Genomic DNA, 17,945 nt, shown 5'->3' on the forward strand with positions numbered 1-17,945 from the left:
TGCGTCAAAGCACCATTTCGATCAAATAATTACTTTGAAAGATATTTGAGAAAAACGATGACTCGGGGACAGTACGATCTGATAGTTCGACCTAATCCCACTGAATACAGTTGCTTGCGTTTCACGTTTCAGACAATAATGGAAGTTATAGATTAGCACAGATGCCGAAATTTGACTGAATAACTGACATGAGGTTGGTCAAATTCACGAAATTCCATAATGTTAAAAGTAATAATGCTCATATTTGCGTAAATATTAACATTAATAGCATGATCAATTATAATAATCCTTTCTGTGTAAATATAGTTTTACTGTGCTGCCAGAAGCATTGCAAATAATGCAGAAGGAAAAAAAAACACATTCTTGGAGTTAATGACTGATCAGTCCAACTGGCTTCAGAACTATAGCAAAGTAATGAAAGATAAAACAATTAAATTTCAAAGCCAAAACTTTTGCACGCATTCAAACGAAACGGCGCAACATCGCTCGAGTTATTACGGTTTCGCATAATTGCTAATGCAACTGTGGTAAACTATTTTTCCTCGCTAATGGTCTCATTGTGGTTTGTTAGACTGAGCCGGGAACCACCTAATTACCACCGCATTAATTCTCACATTTCAATGGATGTCTGAACGTGTTGAAAGATTGCTTCTCATTTAACTTGTGGCTTTTCCATTTTCAGATAACTACTAAATGCTACGCTTTCCTTGCCAACCAGGACACCTCGAGTCAAAACGCTTGACGCCGTTATACTTATGGAGTGGTTATTTACACGACTATCGTGGACCCAGTGAAAGACTTGAGATGAATTTCACATCGAATTTCATCGTACATTATGTCCCTAGATCATGATTTGTTCAGTATGGGCGATTTTATGGCAGAAGGTATAAACACGGAAGTATTTTCCAGTTATTTTACTTGTGTTCCGTTAGGAAGGAAGGAAGGAAGGAATATAGAATTTAGGCCAAGGCCAAGCGCTAGGGACCCTATGAGGTCATTCAGCCCTGAAACGGATACTGATGTAGAAAGGTTTGAAAGGTGTGACGGAGGAAAACTCGTGGTTGCACTATAAAACAATTGTTAGGAGAAGGAGGTAGCAAGATGGAAGAAGGAGACTACGAGTGGAGGTACAGTAAAAGGAATGAAGGGGTTGCAGCTAGGGGCGGAAGGAACGCTGCAAAGAACCATAAGTAATGCCCACGGGGCACCGTGAGGTACACTGACGGCACTAACTCCCTGTTCGGAGGTGTTCCGTTAGGCTACGTTGTTAACGCTAAGAAGTACATCAAAGTAACCTTCAGTGGCACTCGGAACACGACTGTCGTTTCTGCAGTTCGGAATGACTTCATTGCGATAACAATTGGCGGAACGCTAAATAAAGGACTTAGCTCGACAACGACAGCCGGGCGAATAGTACCACCTTATGTTTAGACCTATGAAACCGACAGCGCTTCCTAACCTTTCTAGTTGCTATGTCCATTCAACCTGGTTGTTTTAATAGTTACTTAAATGTTGCAAGTACAGAATGTGGCACAAGTACCTCCGTAAGGGGGTAGTGCCGTCAGTGCACCTCACGCGGTGCACTGTAGACATTACCAAGGTTCTTGCAGCGTCCCTTCGTCTCCTAGCTGCAACCCTTTCATCCTTTCTGTACCCCGTTCACATTCTCTTTCTTCCATCTTACTTTCCACCGTCTCTAACAATTGTTTCATAGTGCAACCCTCCTGTTACATTTTTCAAAACCTTCTTTCACTGGCATCAATTTCCGTTTCAGCGCTGAATGACCTCATAGGTTCCAGCGCTTGGCCTTTTGGCTTTCAAGTCTATATTACGTTCTGGCACAATTACGGTAACATTATTAGAAGTTTCTTTGACCTTTGCTGGCGAACCGAACGCATTCGGGAACAGGTGAGTACGCAATGATGTTGGTAGATTTAACTGGCTATGATGCCGGACGAGATCATGTCTTCTTGCTCTCCCGGAAGAGAAGTCCGCAAACAAAGCAGTAACGAAGTGGTTTTAGCGTCCCAAAACGCGTTTTGGGAGGGCGATGTGGGCCAGCCTGCACAATCCGGTTCGGCGTGGTAGCGCAGTCATTCAAAAAACCGATAACGACCAAGTTGTTTTCCCGGAAACAATCGGCTGGCGAGGGGTCCGATTGATGGAGCAAATGATGGCTGGTGGGAGAGCTTCCAAAAAATAAGCTCCGAAGGATGAATGAATCGATCAAATAAGCTCGAGGATGAATGAATGGATCACAGTTCTTATATCATCCTTAGTTAATGGGGGGTGGGGTTGCTTATCGTCTCCTTTCGGTAATATTTCCCTAATTGATTTGATTAAGCGTATCACCATTTTTAGAAGTTTTTCGATCATCCTCATTAGTAGCGTATTCTGGCAGTACCAGTGATCTCAAAACTAAAAGCTAAGACACAACCAATCTGTATAAATGTAGCTTTCCATAGAGCTGGGGAATTCAATCCCAAGTCTGTGGGATTGGATTCCCCTGTTTGCCGATGCACGGGAAGTGCACATTCCTTTCCCTTATTCGTCTTTCAAAGCTTTCAGTTATTTTCCTATATGTTCGTGATTTGGTGATAATTATTCATATTCTGTTTTACTCAGCTTCTTTGCCTTGCTCCTTATTTTATATTCTGGGCACATCGTTCTGAAGCTTTCTCGGCAAATTAAGACCTTCCGATAAGTCTATAAGAATATAATCCGTACATTACAAATAGAAGTAAAATAAAGACATTATCGACGTACACGTTCTTTAGTGCATTCAGCCTACAGTAATCGCCGTAACTTCCGGGCAGAAGAAAATAAACAGCTGAAACTCGGTGAATCCTCGCGCATGGCATCTGCGTATTTCCGCCTCGGCAATCACTACGGAAAAACAGTTATTCAGTTGAACGTCTGGAAGCGTTATTCCTTAACCCCATTTGTTAAACAGTTACAAGCTACCTGCTGGAGGAACAATTAGAATAAGTCTTTATTGGTGATCTTTATTAGCGCAGCTCGTCTGGCTACTCCCTGATTTATGTAAAATGTTTGATGCACGCTCGACGCTTGTTGCCGGGCTGTTAAGTGCGAGATGATAAGCCAGCGCGTCCGGAAATTGTATTCATTAAAAGGCCAATTACTATTTTTAAAAATGTCTAAGATGATGCATATAATGGGCATTTTACTATGAATAATATGGATGTAAAGAGGATATTCTTTTAAACATTTTTGGTTATAAGAAGCACTTAAGATGGATTAAATTTAGGAACAATGTGTAATATGATCCCAGCGGCACGGGCGAAACTCTCTCTCTCTCTCTCTCTCTCTCTCTCTCTCTCTCTCTCTCTCTCTCACACACACACACACACACTAAACACTCTAAACATACGTACAACTTAAACCATCGCAGAACTAAATCATAATAAAAAAGTCACTGGGAAATTTATATGCCACCTGCTATCAAATGAAAAAACGATATTGAGACTTAAAATTTCCTTCGTCCGATTTAAAAAGATTGTTCGCCATCTTAGTCTTAAAATCTGCGCGAGCTAAATATGATCATAGCTTTCGCAACGTATGAAATGAGAAAATGTGATGACAATGTTCCTGCAGTACATGAACAGGTCAGTCTATTTGAGAGAAGAATGATTCATCAAGCCAGTTGCTATTCCTCTCTCTCTCCCACTTTCTCCCTCGGAAGACTTTTTTTCCTTTTGGAAGAAATGGCTCAAAAAAATTTTTGTTTTTTTTCTGATTTTCAGTAAGTCATCTGGGATCTGGCTGCTAGCCCCATGCCTCTTCTCTGCCATGGTAGCAACCCAACACAGTTAACTAACTGCCTGATGCACCATGGGTTGCTTAAGTACACTGACATAACGACAAATGTATATATGTAACACTATATACAGTATATACATATGTATATTTATATACATTTACAAACACACACACACACACACACACACACACACACATATATATATATATATATATATATATATATATATATATATATATATATATATATATATATATATATATATATATATATATATATATATATATAATTATATGAAATTACTGCCATTTAGATTTCATAAATAATAGCGTACTTACTCTTCTGCTCGTCTTTCCTGATTGGGAATCTGTAAAAAAGACACAATCATAAAACCTTTTTACAGTGATATCAATTTTCTCAAAAACAAGGAAATTTTTATCTCTTTTACTATTTTTATTTTTTATTCATCGTATATTTCTTCTTAGAGGGTAGTCAATATTTTTTTGATGAATAATGAGGATATTGCTTCCATGGTGACAAATTACATTCATCCAAAAACGAACACTTATTAGAGGTGACAAGGATGAATATGTAACTTCCTTCCAACGTAGTTGCCGAGATAATAAATACTGTATATAAAAATTACCAATGTTTTTACTTAATTTATATTGAGGACAGTAAATAATTAGTTGTCCTACAAGGCTTCTCTTAATCAAGTCAGCAAATTATTACAATATATATATGTATATTATATATATTTAAATATATATATATATATATATATATATATATATATATATAATATATACATATATGTGTATAATATATATGTCTATATACATATGTATATATACACAGACACACATATATATATATATATATATATATATATATATATATACTCTCCTATATATATATATATATATATATATATATATATATATATTACCTTTATTATCAACTGTCATTTAACTTCGTTTCAAAGGGCGTGTCCTTTTTCTCTCATGAAGAACGATACCGGTCAGTGGACGAGGACGTGGGATTGTGGTAGATCAGAGAAGTTCCAAGTTCTGCGTCAGCAGATCTCACTGTCAGCTGAGTCCAAATCCTTTTAACGTCTTGTCATTCGCTGACGTCATGCTGAGATACGCCATTTTTCTGGTCACCTCTGAGGAAAATAAAGGAGTGATCCGTTGTAGCAAATATATACATTTAACCGTGTTTTATCTAAGCTTGAAACAATTATAATTTCATACGATTAATGAATAATTATATTTTTTAATTAATTTCTCACGATAAACAGACAAAGGTACAACATGCGAGAAAAAATCCAGGAGTTTAAACATTTCTCTTTGTATTAACATGTCTGAGAATATGAATAACTGTTAACGTGATATCACGTCGTTTTATGAATCTCAAACAAAGTGTATTTGGTGCTGCTTTGGCTTCTTATTTGAGCGTCACCTACTCCTAGGGTGCTAGTACTAAACATGGCGGAAGCTCCTGGGACCTTGCGTTTGGCAAACTAGCCCTCCGGGATCAGTATTATATACGCCCATTTCTATGTGTGGTGGTCATATATTAATAAAGGATATCTTCTTGCGGCCTCTACTTTACATTTACCATACGGTGTTTATACTAGCACCTGGAGTAGGTGACGCCAGATAACAAGCCACTTTAGCACCGCCTAGAAAGTGATACGCGCGCGTTTGTGAGCGCGTATGCATATCACAGTCGTAATCTAAAACCGAGCAATGGTTTGAATCCTGCTGGTGTAAGTTACTCTGGGTATAGTGAGCTGATGTTAAATGATATATGTGGCACTATTTGATTTTTTATATATATATATATATATATATATATATGCTATATATATATATATATATATATATATATGCAAAGCTGAATGCCCTTTATTTTCTAAACTATCCTGTCTTGTACTGTACATGAGTGCATGTAACGTAGTTCAGCTTGTTAAATTTAGTCTCTACTTCTACATCAAGTAACTGAGTGTAAAATGTGAATGAAATATTGCTGCAATTATATTTAACTTGTTTTAACCGCATATTTTTAACCAAATGTTATTTATACCTTTCGCAGTGAGGCTGCACCCTTGAGAGCATGAACACCTCCTCTCCCCTTAACTTAGCTCACCCGACCCATATCATATGTTCTTGAACCACCAACCTCCAACATAAGGGGATGATTTCCTCTTACGTGAAAAAGAGTGGTTGGCTTGACATCACAATAATACATATATGTCGCATTAAAATGAGCATGCTGGAGCGCTACTGTGTGTGTGTGTGTATGTGTATGTGTATGGGTGTGTGTGTGTGAGAGAGAGAGAGAGAGAGAGAGAGAGAAGAGAACCAATAGTGTCAAATGCACATTATAATGCCTATAATTTCAGCTTGATGCAAGTTGTCAATGTGATCACCAGAGTAGGGTTTGGAGGTACGTAACTTGGAATGTTAGTTGATATACTTTGCTTTCGGGATATTTTTTACGAGTGTTGATAGGCCTAACCCGGAATGGTCCAACGGAGTCAAAATTAGCTGGGCAAATGAAAGTTTAAGAAGAAAATGAAAGTACTGTCTCAAATAATGACAAAGTAAACAGTCGTCTAGGGCTATGAAAGCACAGTGAAGGCACCCTGGCTCTAGTGCAAAGTACTTCCTATTTCAGACGAATCTCTGCCTTTGGCCCGGCGCATTGCATCCCGGAAAGCACAACGCTGTATGATTCTCAGTTTGCGTGAGCAAGATCTCTTTTAGCGAAAAAATAAAGTATTCAAATAAAATAAAAAGGTAGACGCAGATGATGACGAGAGAAGCGCTACCTCGACCAATCTGCTTTGATTTTTGCTTTGAAGGCAAACATTTAAGACTGACGAAAAATAGACCAACAAATGTCTCCCCATTGTCGCCGGGCAGCTGTCATCCACACTCTGTTTGACATACTTACGATCGTGCACAATAATCATACACGACGTAGCATTAAATAACAAAATGGGAGGGGGAGGACTTCGGCTTATTTTGTTGTTAGTCAGGATAATAGAAAATGCTATGTAAACAAGTGTTGTCAATTCCGGACGATATTACAAGAGCTAAAAAATTTTTTCTATAACCATTATGAAATATTCATGACGAACGCTGGTCCTTTGCCGTGAATCGAACAAATGACTTCATCCTAGTGAATTGCAACGCTCAAAAGCTTCTTCTTGATACTCAAGGCATACCTGATACTGCAACTCAGCAAAATCATGAGTTTATGGGGGGTTATCCTCTGTCATTTATCTTTTATCTTCCTCTAGTACTGCACTGGAACAATGAGCTGGTAACTATTCTACTTCAGATCAGCCTTATTTTCATCTCAATGCCTCTGCAGTTAATAACAGGTTTGAGACAGTTTCAGACAAGGTTACGTACATTGCTGAGTGCAGTTGCAAATCAATTTCAACGACTTCTATCAATTATGTTGAGAGAACCGTTAGCAAAACTATGTTGTGTCAGTTAAATATTCGATTATATCAAAAGGTTTTGCTCTAATTCAGTGTTAAGTTCTCATCTCCATCTTCTTAAAGACCACTAACCTCCAACACTTCAAAACGTATTTTCAGCCTCATTAAGACACTATTTGGAGCTCTTTAACAATGCCGAGGTGTCTAGGCCACAATTCAAATAAATGAAGACACAAAATCCATCTCAGCCTTTGAATTACGACGAAGAGGCAGTCTTAACATGACCAAAATTACGCGTCGCTAATAATCAGAACTATGCTAATTTGCTTTTTCCCTCTTCAGTTAGACGGCGTCTGAGCTATCAAACTTCCGTTGAGCGAGACACCATGAGCCATATGTGCTACAAGATGCAAATTGGGGGGCCTGTGCCTTGTGGTTCTCTTGTGGTTTCTTGCGAGACGGCGCTTCTGGGAAGATCTGGGGTCACCTGTCCCCTAGATCCATATCTGCCAGTCTTCACTTACTCCTTTGGCTTCCGGTAGCACTAGACCTACTGCGGCTCTGCACTGTCCAGTACATTCAGGCCCTCTAATGGTTTATCTTTGAGAGTTCACTCTGCTGGCCTCGTTATGACAATGCCTCTCACACCAGCTTCCTCAGGTCTCTTGCAAATTCAAATCAAATTTTAATTGTTTTTACGTCTCAAGGATAGTAGGCTTACTCTCAACCATCTTTTTTTGATGTGGTCCTGGACACAACAAATATGTTTTGTTCTAAGTATTAACTTTTGTGTTGAAAGTTTGGCCCCGTGGCAAAGCTCCTGTGCCAACGGCGTCTGGCATACATTGGTGGTCACTTGTCCAAGTGCTGATTAAGTCCAATGCTACTTTATTTCAGTTTAAGGTGGCTTCCACCCATAGCGCGTATACGCCTGAAGAGCAACTTCCGTTTACAGGCAATTTCACTCACCATCAGTAAGATTGTAAGTCTCACACCCTCCTTCACTTCTTTTACAAAACAAAGAGAAACTGTGAAACGTATTATATTCTATCAACATATCTGAATTAATTAAATTCCATGTATGTTTGTTACTCTACGATTTGAAGGTTCGAGTGGATGGAAAAAAAGTACATATGAAACTAGTTACTAATCTACTCCCATATAATATATATATATATATATATATATATATATATATATATATATATATATATATATATATATATATATATGGAACATCTAGAGATCTTTTGGCGGGTGAAATCTAATTAAATATTCCTATAAAAAAAATAAAAAACCGCTCTGTATATCGTAAACTTTTATTTACGTCCTTTGTACCTCATTTTTCTATGGCATAGTCAGCACGCTGTCATTACTTTTATCACTGTACTTCCATTGTCTGCACGAACACCAAAATCCTCAGGAAGGTTTAACGGTACCTTCACCATAAGGATGCAGTTACGCAGTTACAGTATATCCGACTAAAGAGTAGTTGCCTATTAGCTGAGCCCGCCTCTCTCTCTCTCTCTCTCTCTCTCTCTCTCTCTCTCTCTCTCTCTCTCTACTCCCTTGTTCCTTACTGTAAACTAAGCCCTACCATCGGAACCGCAGGAAACGGTAAGTTTCTTCCTCTAGTCTAAATCACTTAAGGTCCGTTGTAATTTCGCGGTTAAATCTGTCATGCTTTAAGCGCTAAGGCAAACCTCCATTAACACGCAAATATATCACATACACATTCATATGCATTGAAGATCGTTATGCGAATGCAAATACGCATTTCATACATCAATATCCCATCCCTCACTCACCCACTGGATACGATGAATTGTAGCTTTTCGCCTCCTGATCAAAATGAGACTAGCTAATGCATGACCGGTCAACCAGTCACTGAGATTCACTCAGTGTTGGATGAATTTCTGGTGGTTTATTTGACGGAAACGATGTATTTCGTTATCGTGCAGATTTTAGGGTTCCTGTGAATGGTTCCACGTGTCATTTTCATGACGTTTCATAATTTCTGTTCTCACATTCTTATTACCATAACAGTGGTAACACTAAATAGCACCCAAATTACATAATGTAAACAATAGATTACGATAACTATAGACTAAATATGGCAGCATCAGGAGCGATGTCACTAAAACTACTATTACAATGAATGATAAAACTATCACTCTGGTATCAAATAGGTATTACATGTAATTGATTTCAAAGAATACAGAATTATACAACACTGTAATATCGGAGATTACACAGCACCCAAAGAAAAGTAGGTGTTGGTGATGAAATGAAATTACTACAACCGAAACGTCAAAAAAAAACCGCATATCGCGAAACGTATCAAAATTCGTTCCCGCCCTCCACCTGCGTTTGTGATGATCACAATATCGCATGCTTTACGTAATCACTACCTTACATAACCCTAATAACTGAATGTTACGTACCTCTCGTTACGCGGACGTAGGTAACCGTCCGCTGCGCTCGCTCTAGAAAATTAACAGCCGAGGGCTAATGACTCCTCGATAGCTGGTCGCTGACTTGAGTTCGAAGCCAGAATCCAGAAAGAGGGTAATCTAACCTCCTTGGTAATCGCTCACCCTAAAAAGTCAGTACACACCTGGGACTATCCCACTGGGACCATCCCACTGAGACCACACTGGAACAACCACGAAAACTCAATTTCTTGTTCAGTTGCGATGACGGGTTAGCTACGGTGGCGGTTATTCTGTCGACTAATTAGGCAGTTGACCCCATTTTATCCTTACCATTATTATTATCATTATTATTATCCATTCCATAGTGTTGGATGTTGTGTGTGTGTGTGTGTGTGTGTGCGTTCGTTGAGCATTATTGCTTATGGAGTGTACACGCGCGTGTCGAGAGAAAAATTGCGTATGGGATCTCCATGATGCCATGCTTCATATGTAGACACATGGGTGTTGCACTAAAATGTAGTACTAAAGTTATCTTCAACGTTTAAATTTAATGAGTACAAAGCTATGTCATGTTTTCTTCCCTGTATTTTTAAGGGCATGTAAATATGCATGCACGCATGTATTTACATAAGGATGGTAGGTACGCTGGCCGCTGTTTCTCTGAGCTGTTTATATTGTCACAAGACATCGGTTATACCTACGCGAAACTGAGTAAAGGAAGCAAATACAAAAGCTGGTGGGAAAAACACCTGTCATCATAACGATGTGCAGAAACTCCGTTTCAAATCGGTAGCAACCAAAACTTGACGTACTGTTACTGTAGTCTCACATTACTCGCCGCAGTTCTCGACCTACGGAAATATTTTTAAAAACTAGCGTTCCAGTCACGTCTCCTTTAAACATCATTGCCAATAATTACCAATAATTTCATGGTTTGTTTAATGTTGTCTTTGAGAAGTGCGATCAGAGTAAATGCAGTGATGACTCATGATTTATGTTCCTGTTAATAAATCATAATATTCTTCCAACCTTTGAGAGGGTGAAGGTCTTTGCTTTCTTTGCGCGTTATCTCACTCTTTTTCTTGTTCCTATTCTACTTTCCTCTGGGTTTGGGCTAGTTACGGGCACTGGGTTGCCCGTCCCATCTGCCTTTGCATTCAGTGGGTTCACAGTAATCGGCTGATGTCCGGGGAGGAGGGAAGAGAAGGGGCGGAGGGAGAAGACTAGGTGGGAGGGGAACAAACGAGACAGACAGACATACATAACGGTGATTGGGAAGAAGGGGAGTTAGTCTGTCTTCTAAACATGCCATCATTATACTTTTAAAGCCACAAATAACCTCTTCATATCGAATTCAATTTACCTTGTGGTATCTTACGCCCAAGGGGATTTATACAAGTCCTACCCTGACCAGGAAATCTGATTAGCAGAATCGAAACCAGTTTACATCGCTTTTTATGGCTGAATGGTTATGGTCATTATCACTCTACTTCAAACCTCAAAAGGTTCAAGTTCTAATCCTGGCCAGAGTAACATGACACACACACACACACACATATATACATATATGATGTCATCATAATTTCTTCATATTTCTTGCACTTGGATCTTAAGGCTTTGTATTGACAAGCGTATCCAAAAAACGCAAAGAATTCGAGAAGTTAAGAGGGCATTGTGGCTATTACAATTACATACATACATACATATATATATATATATATATATATATATATATATATATATATATATATATATGTATATATATATATAGATATGTGTGTGTGAGAGAGAGAGGGAGAGCTTGAGTTCATAGTGGTCTCATCTTATCACTGGTTAACCTGGAGACTAGCGCTTATATTAGGTACTAATTCTTAATGAAACCTTGTAGGTTTTTTACTTTTGACTTGTGATGTTATAGCTGAATTTAAAAACGAACATATGTTATTAATTTTATTTCCCACTGAATGGATATTTTTTCACAAATCAACAATGAATCGGTTCTTCGCGAAAATTTATTTTTGCATGTACTAACATTCCTAATTCATTTCAGCTATTTGTGGTCGTCTTGCTGTCACTTCTTGTTTCCTCTGGATCTTCCCAAGAGGACCATGACAGTGCTTCCCAGCCTGACGCCTTCGAACAGCACGAAGACCAGGACTTCCTAGCTGTAGGAGACGTAAGCCAGGACACAGAGCCGGAGGAACTACCCGTACCGGAGGCATATCACAGCGGACGCAGAAGGCGCCCTAGGCCTACGTTGGCGTTAGTGAGGCACAGAGACGCAGCCCTGAGGAATACGGAAGAGGCAAACCATTCTCCTTATATGAATGACTTATATACCTCGTCCCTGAATGATATTCAACAGAGTAGGCTGCCATCGCCATCTTTCTCCTCTTCTGTAGACGATGAGAGCGAGGTCTTCAGTCATCACTCAGACGGAGGCGACACTTACCACCTCGAGAGTGACCCAATGGACACAGACGAGTCTCTGACTTGGTTGTCCAGGCTTGTACCGGGAATGAGGTTTGATAATTGTTTCTGATTTGTTTGTTTGCTTTGTTTTTTTACTAGAGGGGTTCCATGTGTTGTAAAGGTTCCCTTCATTTTCTCGAGGGTAAAAATTACTAAAAGTCTTTCGAGTTACTACAGCTTATTGTTTACACATAACCGTAAAATACAAGAAATTCTTGCGCTCTCTCTCTCTCTCTCTCTCTCTCTCTCTCTTTCTATATATATATATATATATATATATATATATATATATATATATATATATATATATATATATGGGAGAGAGAGAGAGAGAGTCAAACTAGTATTTTTGTTCCCCGATCACTGTGTTTGGACCTTATTTGCTGTAACAACTGTTATAACCTAATGTTTCTACCTTACTCAAGCAAATGACCTAACAAAACTTGATAAAATTGTCTTTTTTTTTCTATCTGCACTCAGAAAGACATAGCGGAATATTTACATCAGTGGGAATAAAATCAGCACAGAATTTCGTTCATGAAGATGCTTAACGTTGCCAGATTAGATTCCACTTTACATTTTCACTATTTTTCTGTGTAAGTTCGCTGGATGATGGGTACATTAACAAGGGGAATGGAAAGGACATGAAGGCAAAAACGGCTAGGGTAGACCCACTTGCTGTTAAATATTAGTAAGGGATCTTTTTCTCGTTTTGTTATGATCGGCTAAATCATCAGGTAAATAAAACAGAAAATTATGAATATATTTATAGTACCATGTAACAAGTACGTACCACGTCTCTACTGTTGAGCAACACTTGGTCTGGTCAGTAGTTAGATAGGTGACCTACGGGGAGGATCTATCGCTAACAATACTTAGAAACTTGTAACAGGCGCCAGGAGCCTGATGCAAGCGGTAATGGGTCACAATGGGCTTGATGAACCAGCAAAATAACAGGTCATTCTAATCTTTTTCTCCTCAGGTCACGTCGACCTACCTTGAGACCCAGAAGTCAACCTTACGGACGCTTCCAAGGTCGAGTGAGAGGTCGAGGTCGTCCAGGAAGGCCACTTGGAAGGGTGAGTCACTGAGGGGGGAGAGAGAGAAATGAGGTGGAACTGAGAGAATCGGAGTTATATGGTCATAGATAATGTCGTCATGTTCCGATTTATAATTGCAATCGGTAGACTTGAAGCATAACAGCAAAGACGTTTCTTGGTTGCAAAATCTATATTCTCTCTCTCTCTCTCTCTCTCTCTCTCTCTCTCTCTCTCTCTCTCTCTCTCTCTGTAGTAGTCTAAGGTCGTTTTGACGTTTCTGGAATATCTGTTTTATTATGAAAAAACATTTTTCATTAAACAATATCCAAAAGAAAAGTCGAGCTAGGGAGATGTTCATAAACTATATATACATATACATCTATATATATATATATATATATATATATATATATATATATATATATATATATATATATATATATATATATATATATATATATATATATGATTGTAATAATCACAATACCCTCTTAACTCTTCGATTTCTTCACACTCTTTAGATGCACTTGGCTCTATAAAGCCTAAGGTCCAAAGAAAGAACCGAATAAGGAAATTCCGAAGCTCATAGCAGGATTCGAACCTGCATCCGGAACATCAGAACGAGGTAATATTATCCATCTGACCATCGAGAAGTTAAGAGGGCATTGTTATTATTATTACAATTATATGTATATATATACATATACGTACACACACATATATATATGTGTGTGTGTGTTTGTGCGTGCGCGCGCGCGTATGTACTTACAAAATAACATACCTGACAGCTCGTGGGACAGTAAACACTTCACATTCACCCCGTTTACTTCAAACATCGTCACCACCACTCACTGCTTCATCGAAGACCTACAACCATTACTTTCACAGCCTGGGAAATACAATGCCAGTGTTTTGTTTGGCAACACTGCAATCGTGATCTATCGACCAGCGCGAGAAACAGCACAGCGTCTTTCACCGGAAGCGTTTTGCGGACTGTAATCCATCTTACCAAATCTTTTCCTACGTGATCATCCATCTTTAGCATCACACTGGCAATTGCAGAGCGAGGCTCCATTGCAATTTTCTTTTCGTAAATACGAATTGAAAGTTTAGTGGCGCAATCTAATTTTTTTTTTTGTCTCGTTCTCATTCTTATTTTATTTTTTGTCTTTGTTGCTTTGCTTTAATTAAGTGCAGTAGTTGTACACATAAGTAGAATCTATGCAGTTTATTTGTATACTACCAATACGTCATATGAAGTATGCTTTTTTCGTACTTAAAGATACACAATTTAACTTCACACGTTAAGTATACACTGATTCATGCGGGTCCCCTAACATTAAACATATTTAATTTACAATACACCTTTGTCGTCTGATACAAGCAGCAATGGTTCACAGTGAGGCCCAAAAGCAATCAGTGCACGCATATTGTGGAAACATGACCTTGGCCTGAAATGCAGTTCTACCACTGAATGGGTTTGAGCAAAAGAAAGGGAAGTTTATTGAAAATACTTCGCTCATTTGCCAGGAGAATGACACAACTCAAAAAAATGTGTTTTTTGAGTTACTGATACCAGCAGATAGCCCGTTCTTTGTTCCATATTGTGTTAAAAACGTCTTATTTTTTATTTGTAATACTAACCGCCAGAGGGCATGACATGTCACTATCACACTACAGAGAGTATAGAGAGTTTTAAACTTTAAATTGCTTCTACTGAAAAATAGCAATTTTTGAGTTATGTCACTCTAGAGGTGGCTCATAGTGGTTTATAAATATGTTTGAAAACCTATCCATGTTTCCTTCATTTGCGTGTTCTCTTTTTTCTTCCCGTTATTCATCTACAAATTCATTTATTCATCAAACGTGGAGATGCATATGCATGCCCTGATCATTTGATTCCTATGCATTTTCAATATTAAAGGACAGTTACTGATAGAAATAAATCTTAAATGCTATCGTTTGTACTATACTGTAAAGAGTATATCTTTTTTATAATTTTTGATATTCCCTCCCTATGTGAAAGGATAAGATATTTTATTTTGAATAGGGCTGAGAGAATTATTCAGTTATCTATATACTTATTTTTTTTTTGCACTGAATTTATTCACTATATTTGAGATTCAGTCTACGTAATGGTGTTGAATTCTCGTCAAACCCAAAAGCTCTTAGCTAAGATAATTAGTATTTACAGTCTTATAATGAATATTTATCCAATCATGAAACTGTACTGCAGATAGATTATTCACTTTTGCCTCATTTACAGGTCAGACTATTACCCAGGGGCAGACAAAACCTAAGACGCCCACCAGTCTATAGTACACGACCAAGAACCCCTTTCTCCCAGACTGCCGTCAGGCCACGCTTCCGAGGACCGGCAACTCCCCATCGACCTACCCTAGACCGTGAACCTCCTCAGCCATCAACCTTCCCCGTGACAGAACCCACAACGACAACTCCGGATACCCTGAGTGTTCACAACATCGCAGGACCTCCGTACGCTGACACCATCCCTCCCAACATCCTCTTCGAGGACGATGAAATCACCACGCCCTTCGAATACTCCTCGTCATCTGTCTCATTCGCGGTTACGCCGTCTCCAGCTAATATCCAGGTACGTCTGGCAGTGGTGGATCGCGATTATGCATTGTTCTTCAGTACTCGGCACTATTTTTTGCTTGGTTATCTAAATCAAGTGGAATTACACCTCGACATTAATCATTTGTTCGTTTTAGCTGCTGATTTATCGTTCATTTAAGTTAGATGAAGTGGAAGGACAAATCAACCATGTTCTTTTTAGGCCTATTTTCTATCCGTAGGCGAGAACAGTGTTCTTATGTTCTTGACACCTAAAACAAAAAGTGGACATACTGGTAAACATTGCAGCAAAGTCCATTTTAGTCCAAAGGTTCTCTTCTTAGACTAGAATAATGTTCTTATGTTATTTTCCAGTTGTGTCTGACACTAAAGTGGACTTACTGGAACACATTGCCCCAGAATTCTTTTTAGTCCTAGTTTCTGTTTTTAGGCTATAACAACGTTCTGTTATTTTTCAGCCATGTGTTCCATTCTGACATCTGAAACAGAAAAGTGTACTTACTGGTAAACATTTCCATGTCAATCTTTTCAGCCCTGGGTTCCAGTGTCGTCATCTGGAACGAAATGGACTTACGGGTCAACAACGCCGACCCCTGTCACCAAAATCACATCGAATTTTAACGAACTGGATCATCATGATGTCAGCAACAGAGAGAAGGAGGCTGAAGTCACGAAATGGGGGGACGCCGAAGAAGACGATTGGGTCGAAGAAGAAAGTGGCGAGGACGACTACATATGGGGATCAGACATAAATTTCAGGTGGCCCAATTCTTGGAACCATAATTGGGGTACAGAGTGGAGTAAGAAGTTCAACACGGAGAAGACTGCAAAGCCTCAGCTTACCCCTACGTCAGGTTACTCAACGCCCTCCGGGAGAACTCAGTGGGAGGGGCAAGAATATTTCGCAACTTCTACGAGAGCGCCTGAGAGACAAGACCCGGAAGTCTACCATTCATTAGATGACTCGCACATGGAAGATAACTTATCAAAAAATGAATTTACATCTGAAACAACGACTTCCATGAGGTTTCCAGAATTTTCAACTGAGAACCACAGGCCTTACGACACACCATCTACCAGAAACTTCATGTTTCCAGAAGCCGTACCCACAGATAAACCGAAAATATCAGATTCTGTGGGAAACGTGATCACTTACCAGGAGGTAGAACCAAGTAACACTGACTATGATGCTACACCTGCCCAGAGTTACCATGAGTATCATCATATGAGCTCAAACCATCCAAGACCACTACCAGGACATCAGAGATTCCCCGAACATTACGGAGGAAACAGAAGAGTGTTATTGGTTCCCAAAGAGCGTCAGCCCCCTTTACAGGGGTACCCCGTCAGAATAAAAGCTAAGAATACTCCACAGTATTCTCAAGGGGTAAGGGCACGTGGAAAGGGAACTTTTGCTAACAACCGATTCTCTGAATCTAGAATAGCGGTGAAGGTAAGTTTTAACGAACATATGGAACCGTTCTTGTTTTCTTGACTGGTAAAATCACGAAGAATACATATTCGAATTTGTTGTTTTGAGAAATCGTTCACCTGCCCCTGTAACTGATAACTTTGCTGCCAGTTGAACAGACGAAAATAGGATTTTAAAAAAATGATGCAGGGAAACTGACTAGTTGCTATAGTAAAGCAAATAAGAACAATGGAAGGGTATATTCTATACTTTTCCTGTGAAATTATATATCAATGTTTCTCGTTCAAATCAAATATTACAGAAATTCTACTGGAATTCCTTTTTCCATTTTAATGACTGTTGAAAAAATATTGCCTTTAAAAGTATATTAGTGAGGACTTATACCTTTGTACCATTTTAGGCAACAAGACCACATCAGCCAATTCTGCGACCAGTTTTCGCTCCAGAAACGACACGTAAGTTACACTGTGCTAACCTTAACCTAGGTCTAGACCTTGGTGCTAACAGTAGCCTTAAACCAATTGCAATAACTTTTGTTTTTATGGAATCACGCCATTTCTTTTGAAAATTTCCTGATACATCTCTTTCAGTGTGAAGGATTTATGGTTACAAGCCTAATAATTCAGTTTAAGAAATAAAATAATCTCAGAAAATAAATGGAGGCTTTTATGTAACGAACAGCTTTGTAAAGCAAGCTAAATCTCATTTCACAATACGTAGTTTTCAG

At 38.8% G+C, this 17,945-nt stretch overlaps 1 protein-coding gene across 1 annotated transcript in view; it reads left to right on the top strand.

The window, feature by feature from the left end:
- The window catches only part of LOC136838471 (uncharacterized), a 42,188-nt gene that overhangs the window by 23,009 nt on the left and 1,234 nt on the right, over positions 1 to 17,945 (top strand). Inside the window, exons 2-6 of the mRNA XM_067103421.1 lie at positions 11,727 to 12,199; positions 13,131 to 13,227; positions 15,455 to 15,802; positions 16,319 to 17,239; positions 17,619 to 17,673. Coding sequence (XP_066959522.1) covers positions 11,727 to 12,199; positions 13,131 to 13,227; positions 15,455 to 15,802; positions 16,319 to 17,239; positions 17,619 to 17,673 — 1,894 coding nt within the window. The remainder of the gene's footprint in view (positions 1 to 11,726; positions 12,200 to 13,130; positions 13,228 to 15,454; positions 15,803 to 16,318; positions 17,240 to 17,618; positions 17,674 to 17,945) is intronic.

Source organism: Macrobrachium rosenbergii, chromosome 5, assembly GCF_040412425.1.
Source record: "Macrobrachium rosenbergii isolate ZJJX-2024 chromosome 5, ASM4041242v1, whole genome shotgun sequence".
Taxonomy (NCBI): domain Eukaryota; kingdom Metazoa; phylum Arthropoda; class Malacostraca; order Decapoda; family Palaemonidae; genus Macrobrachium; species Macrobrachium rosenbergii.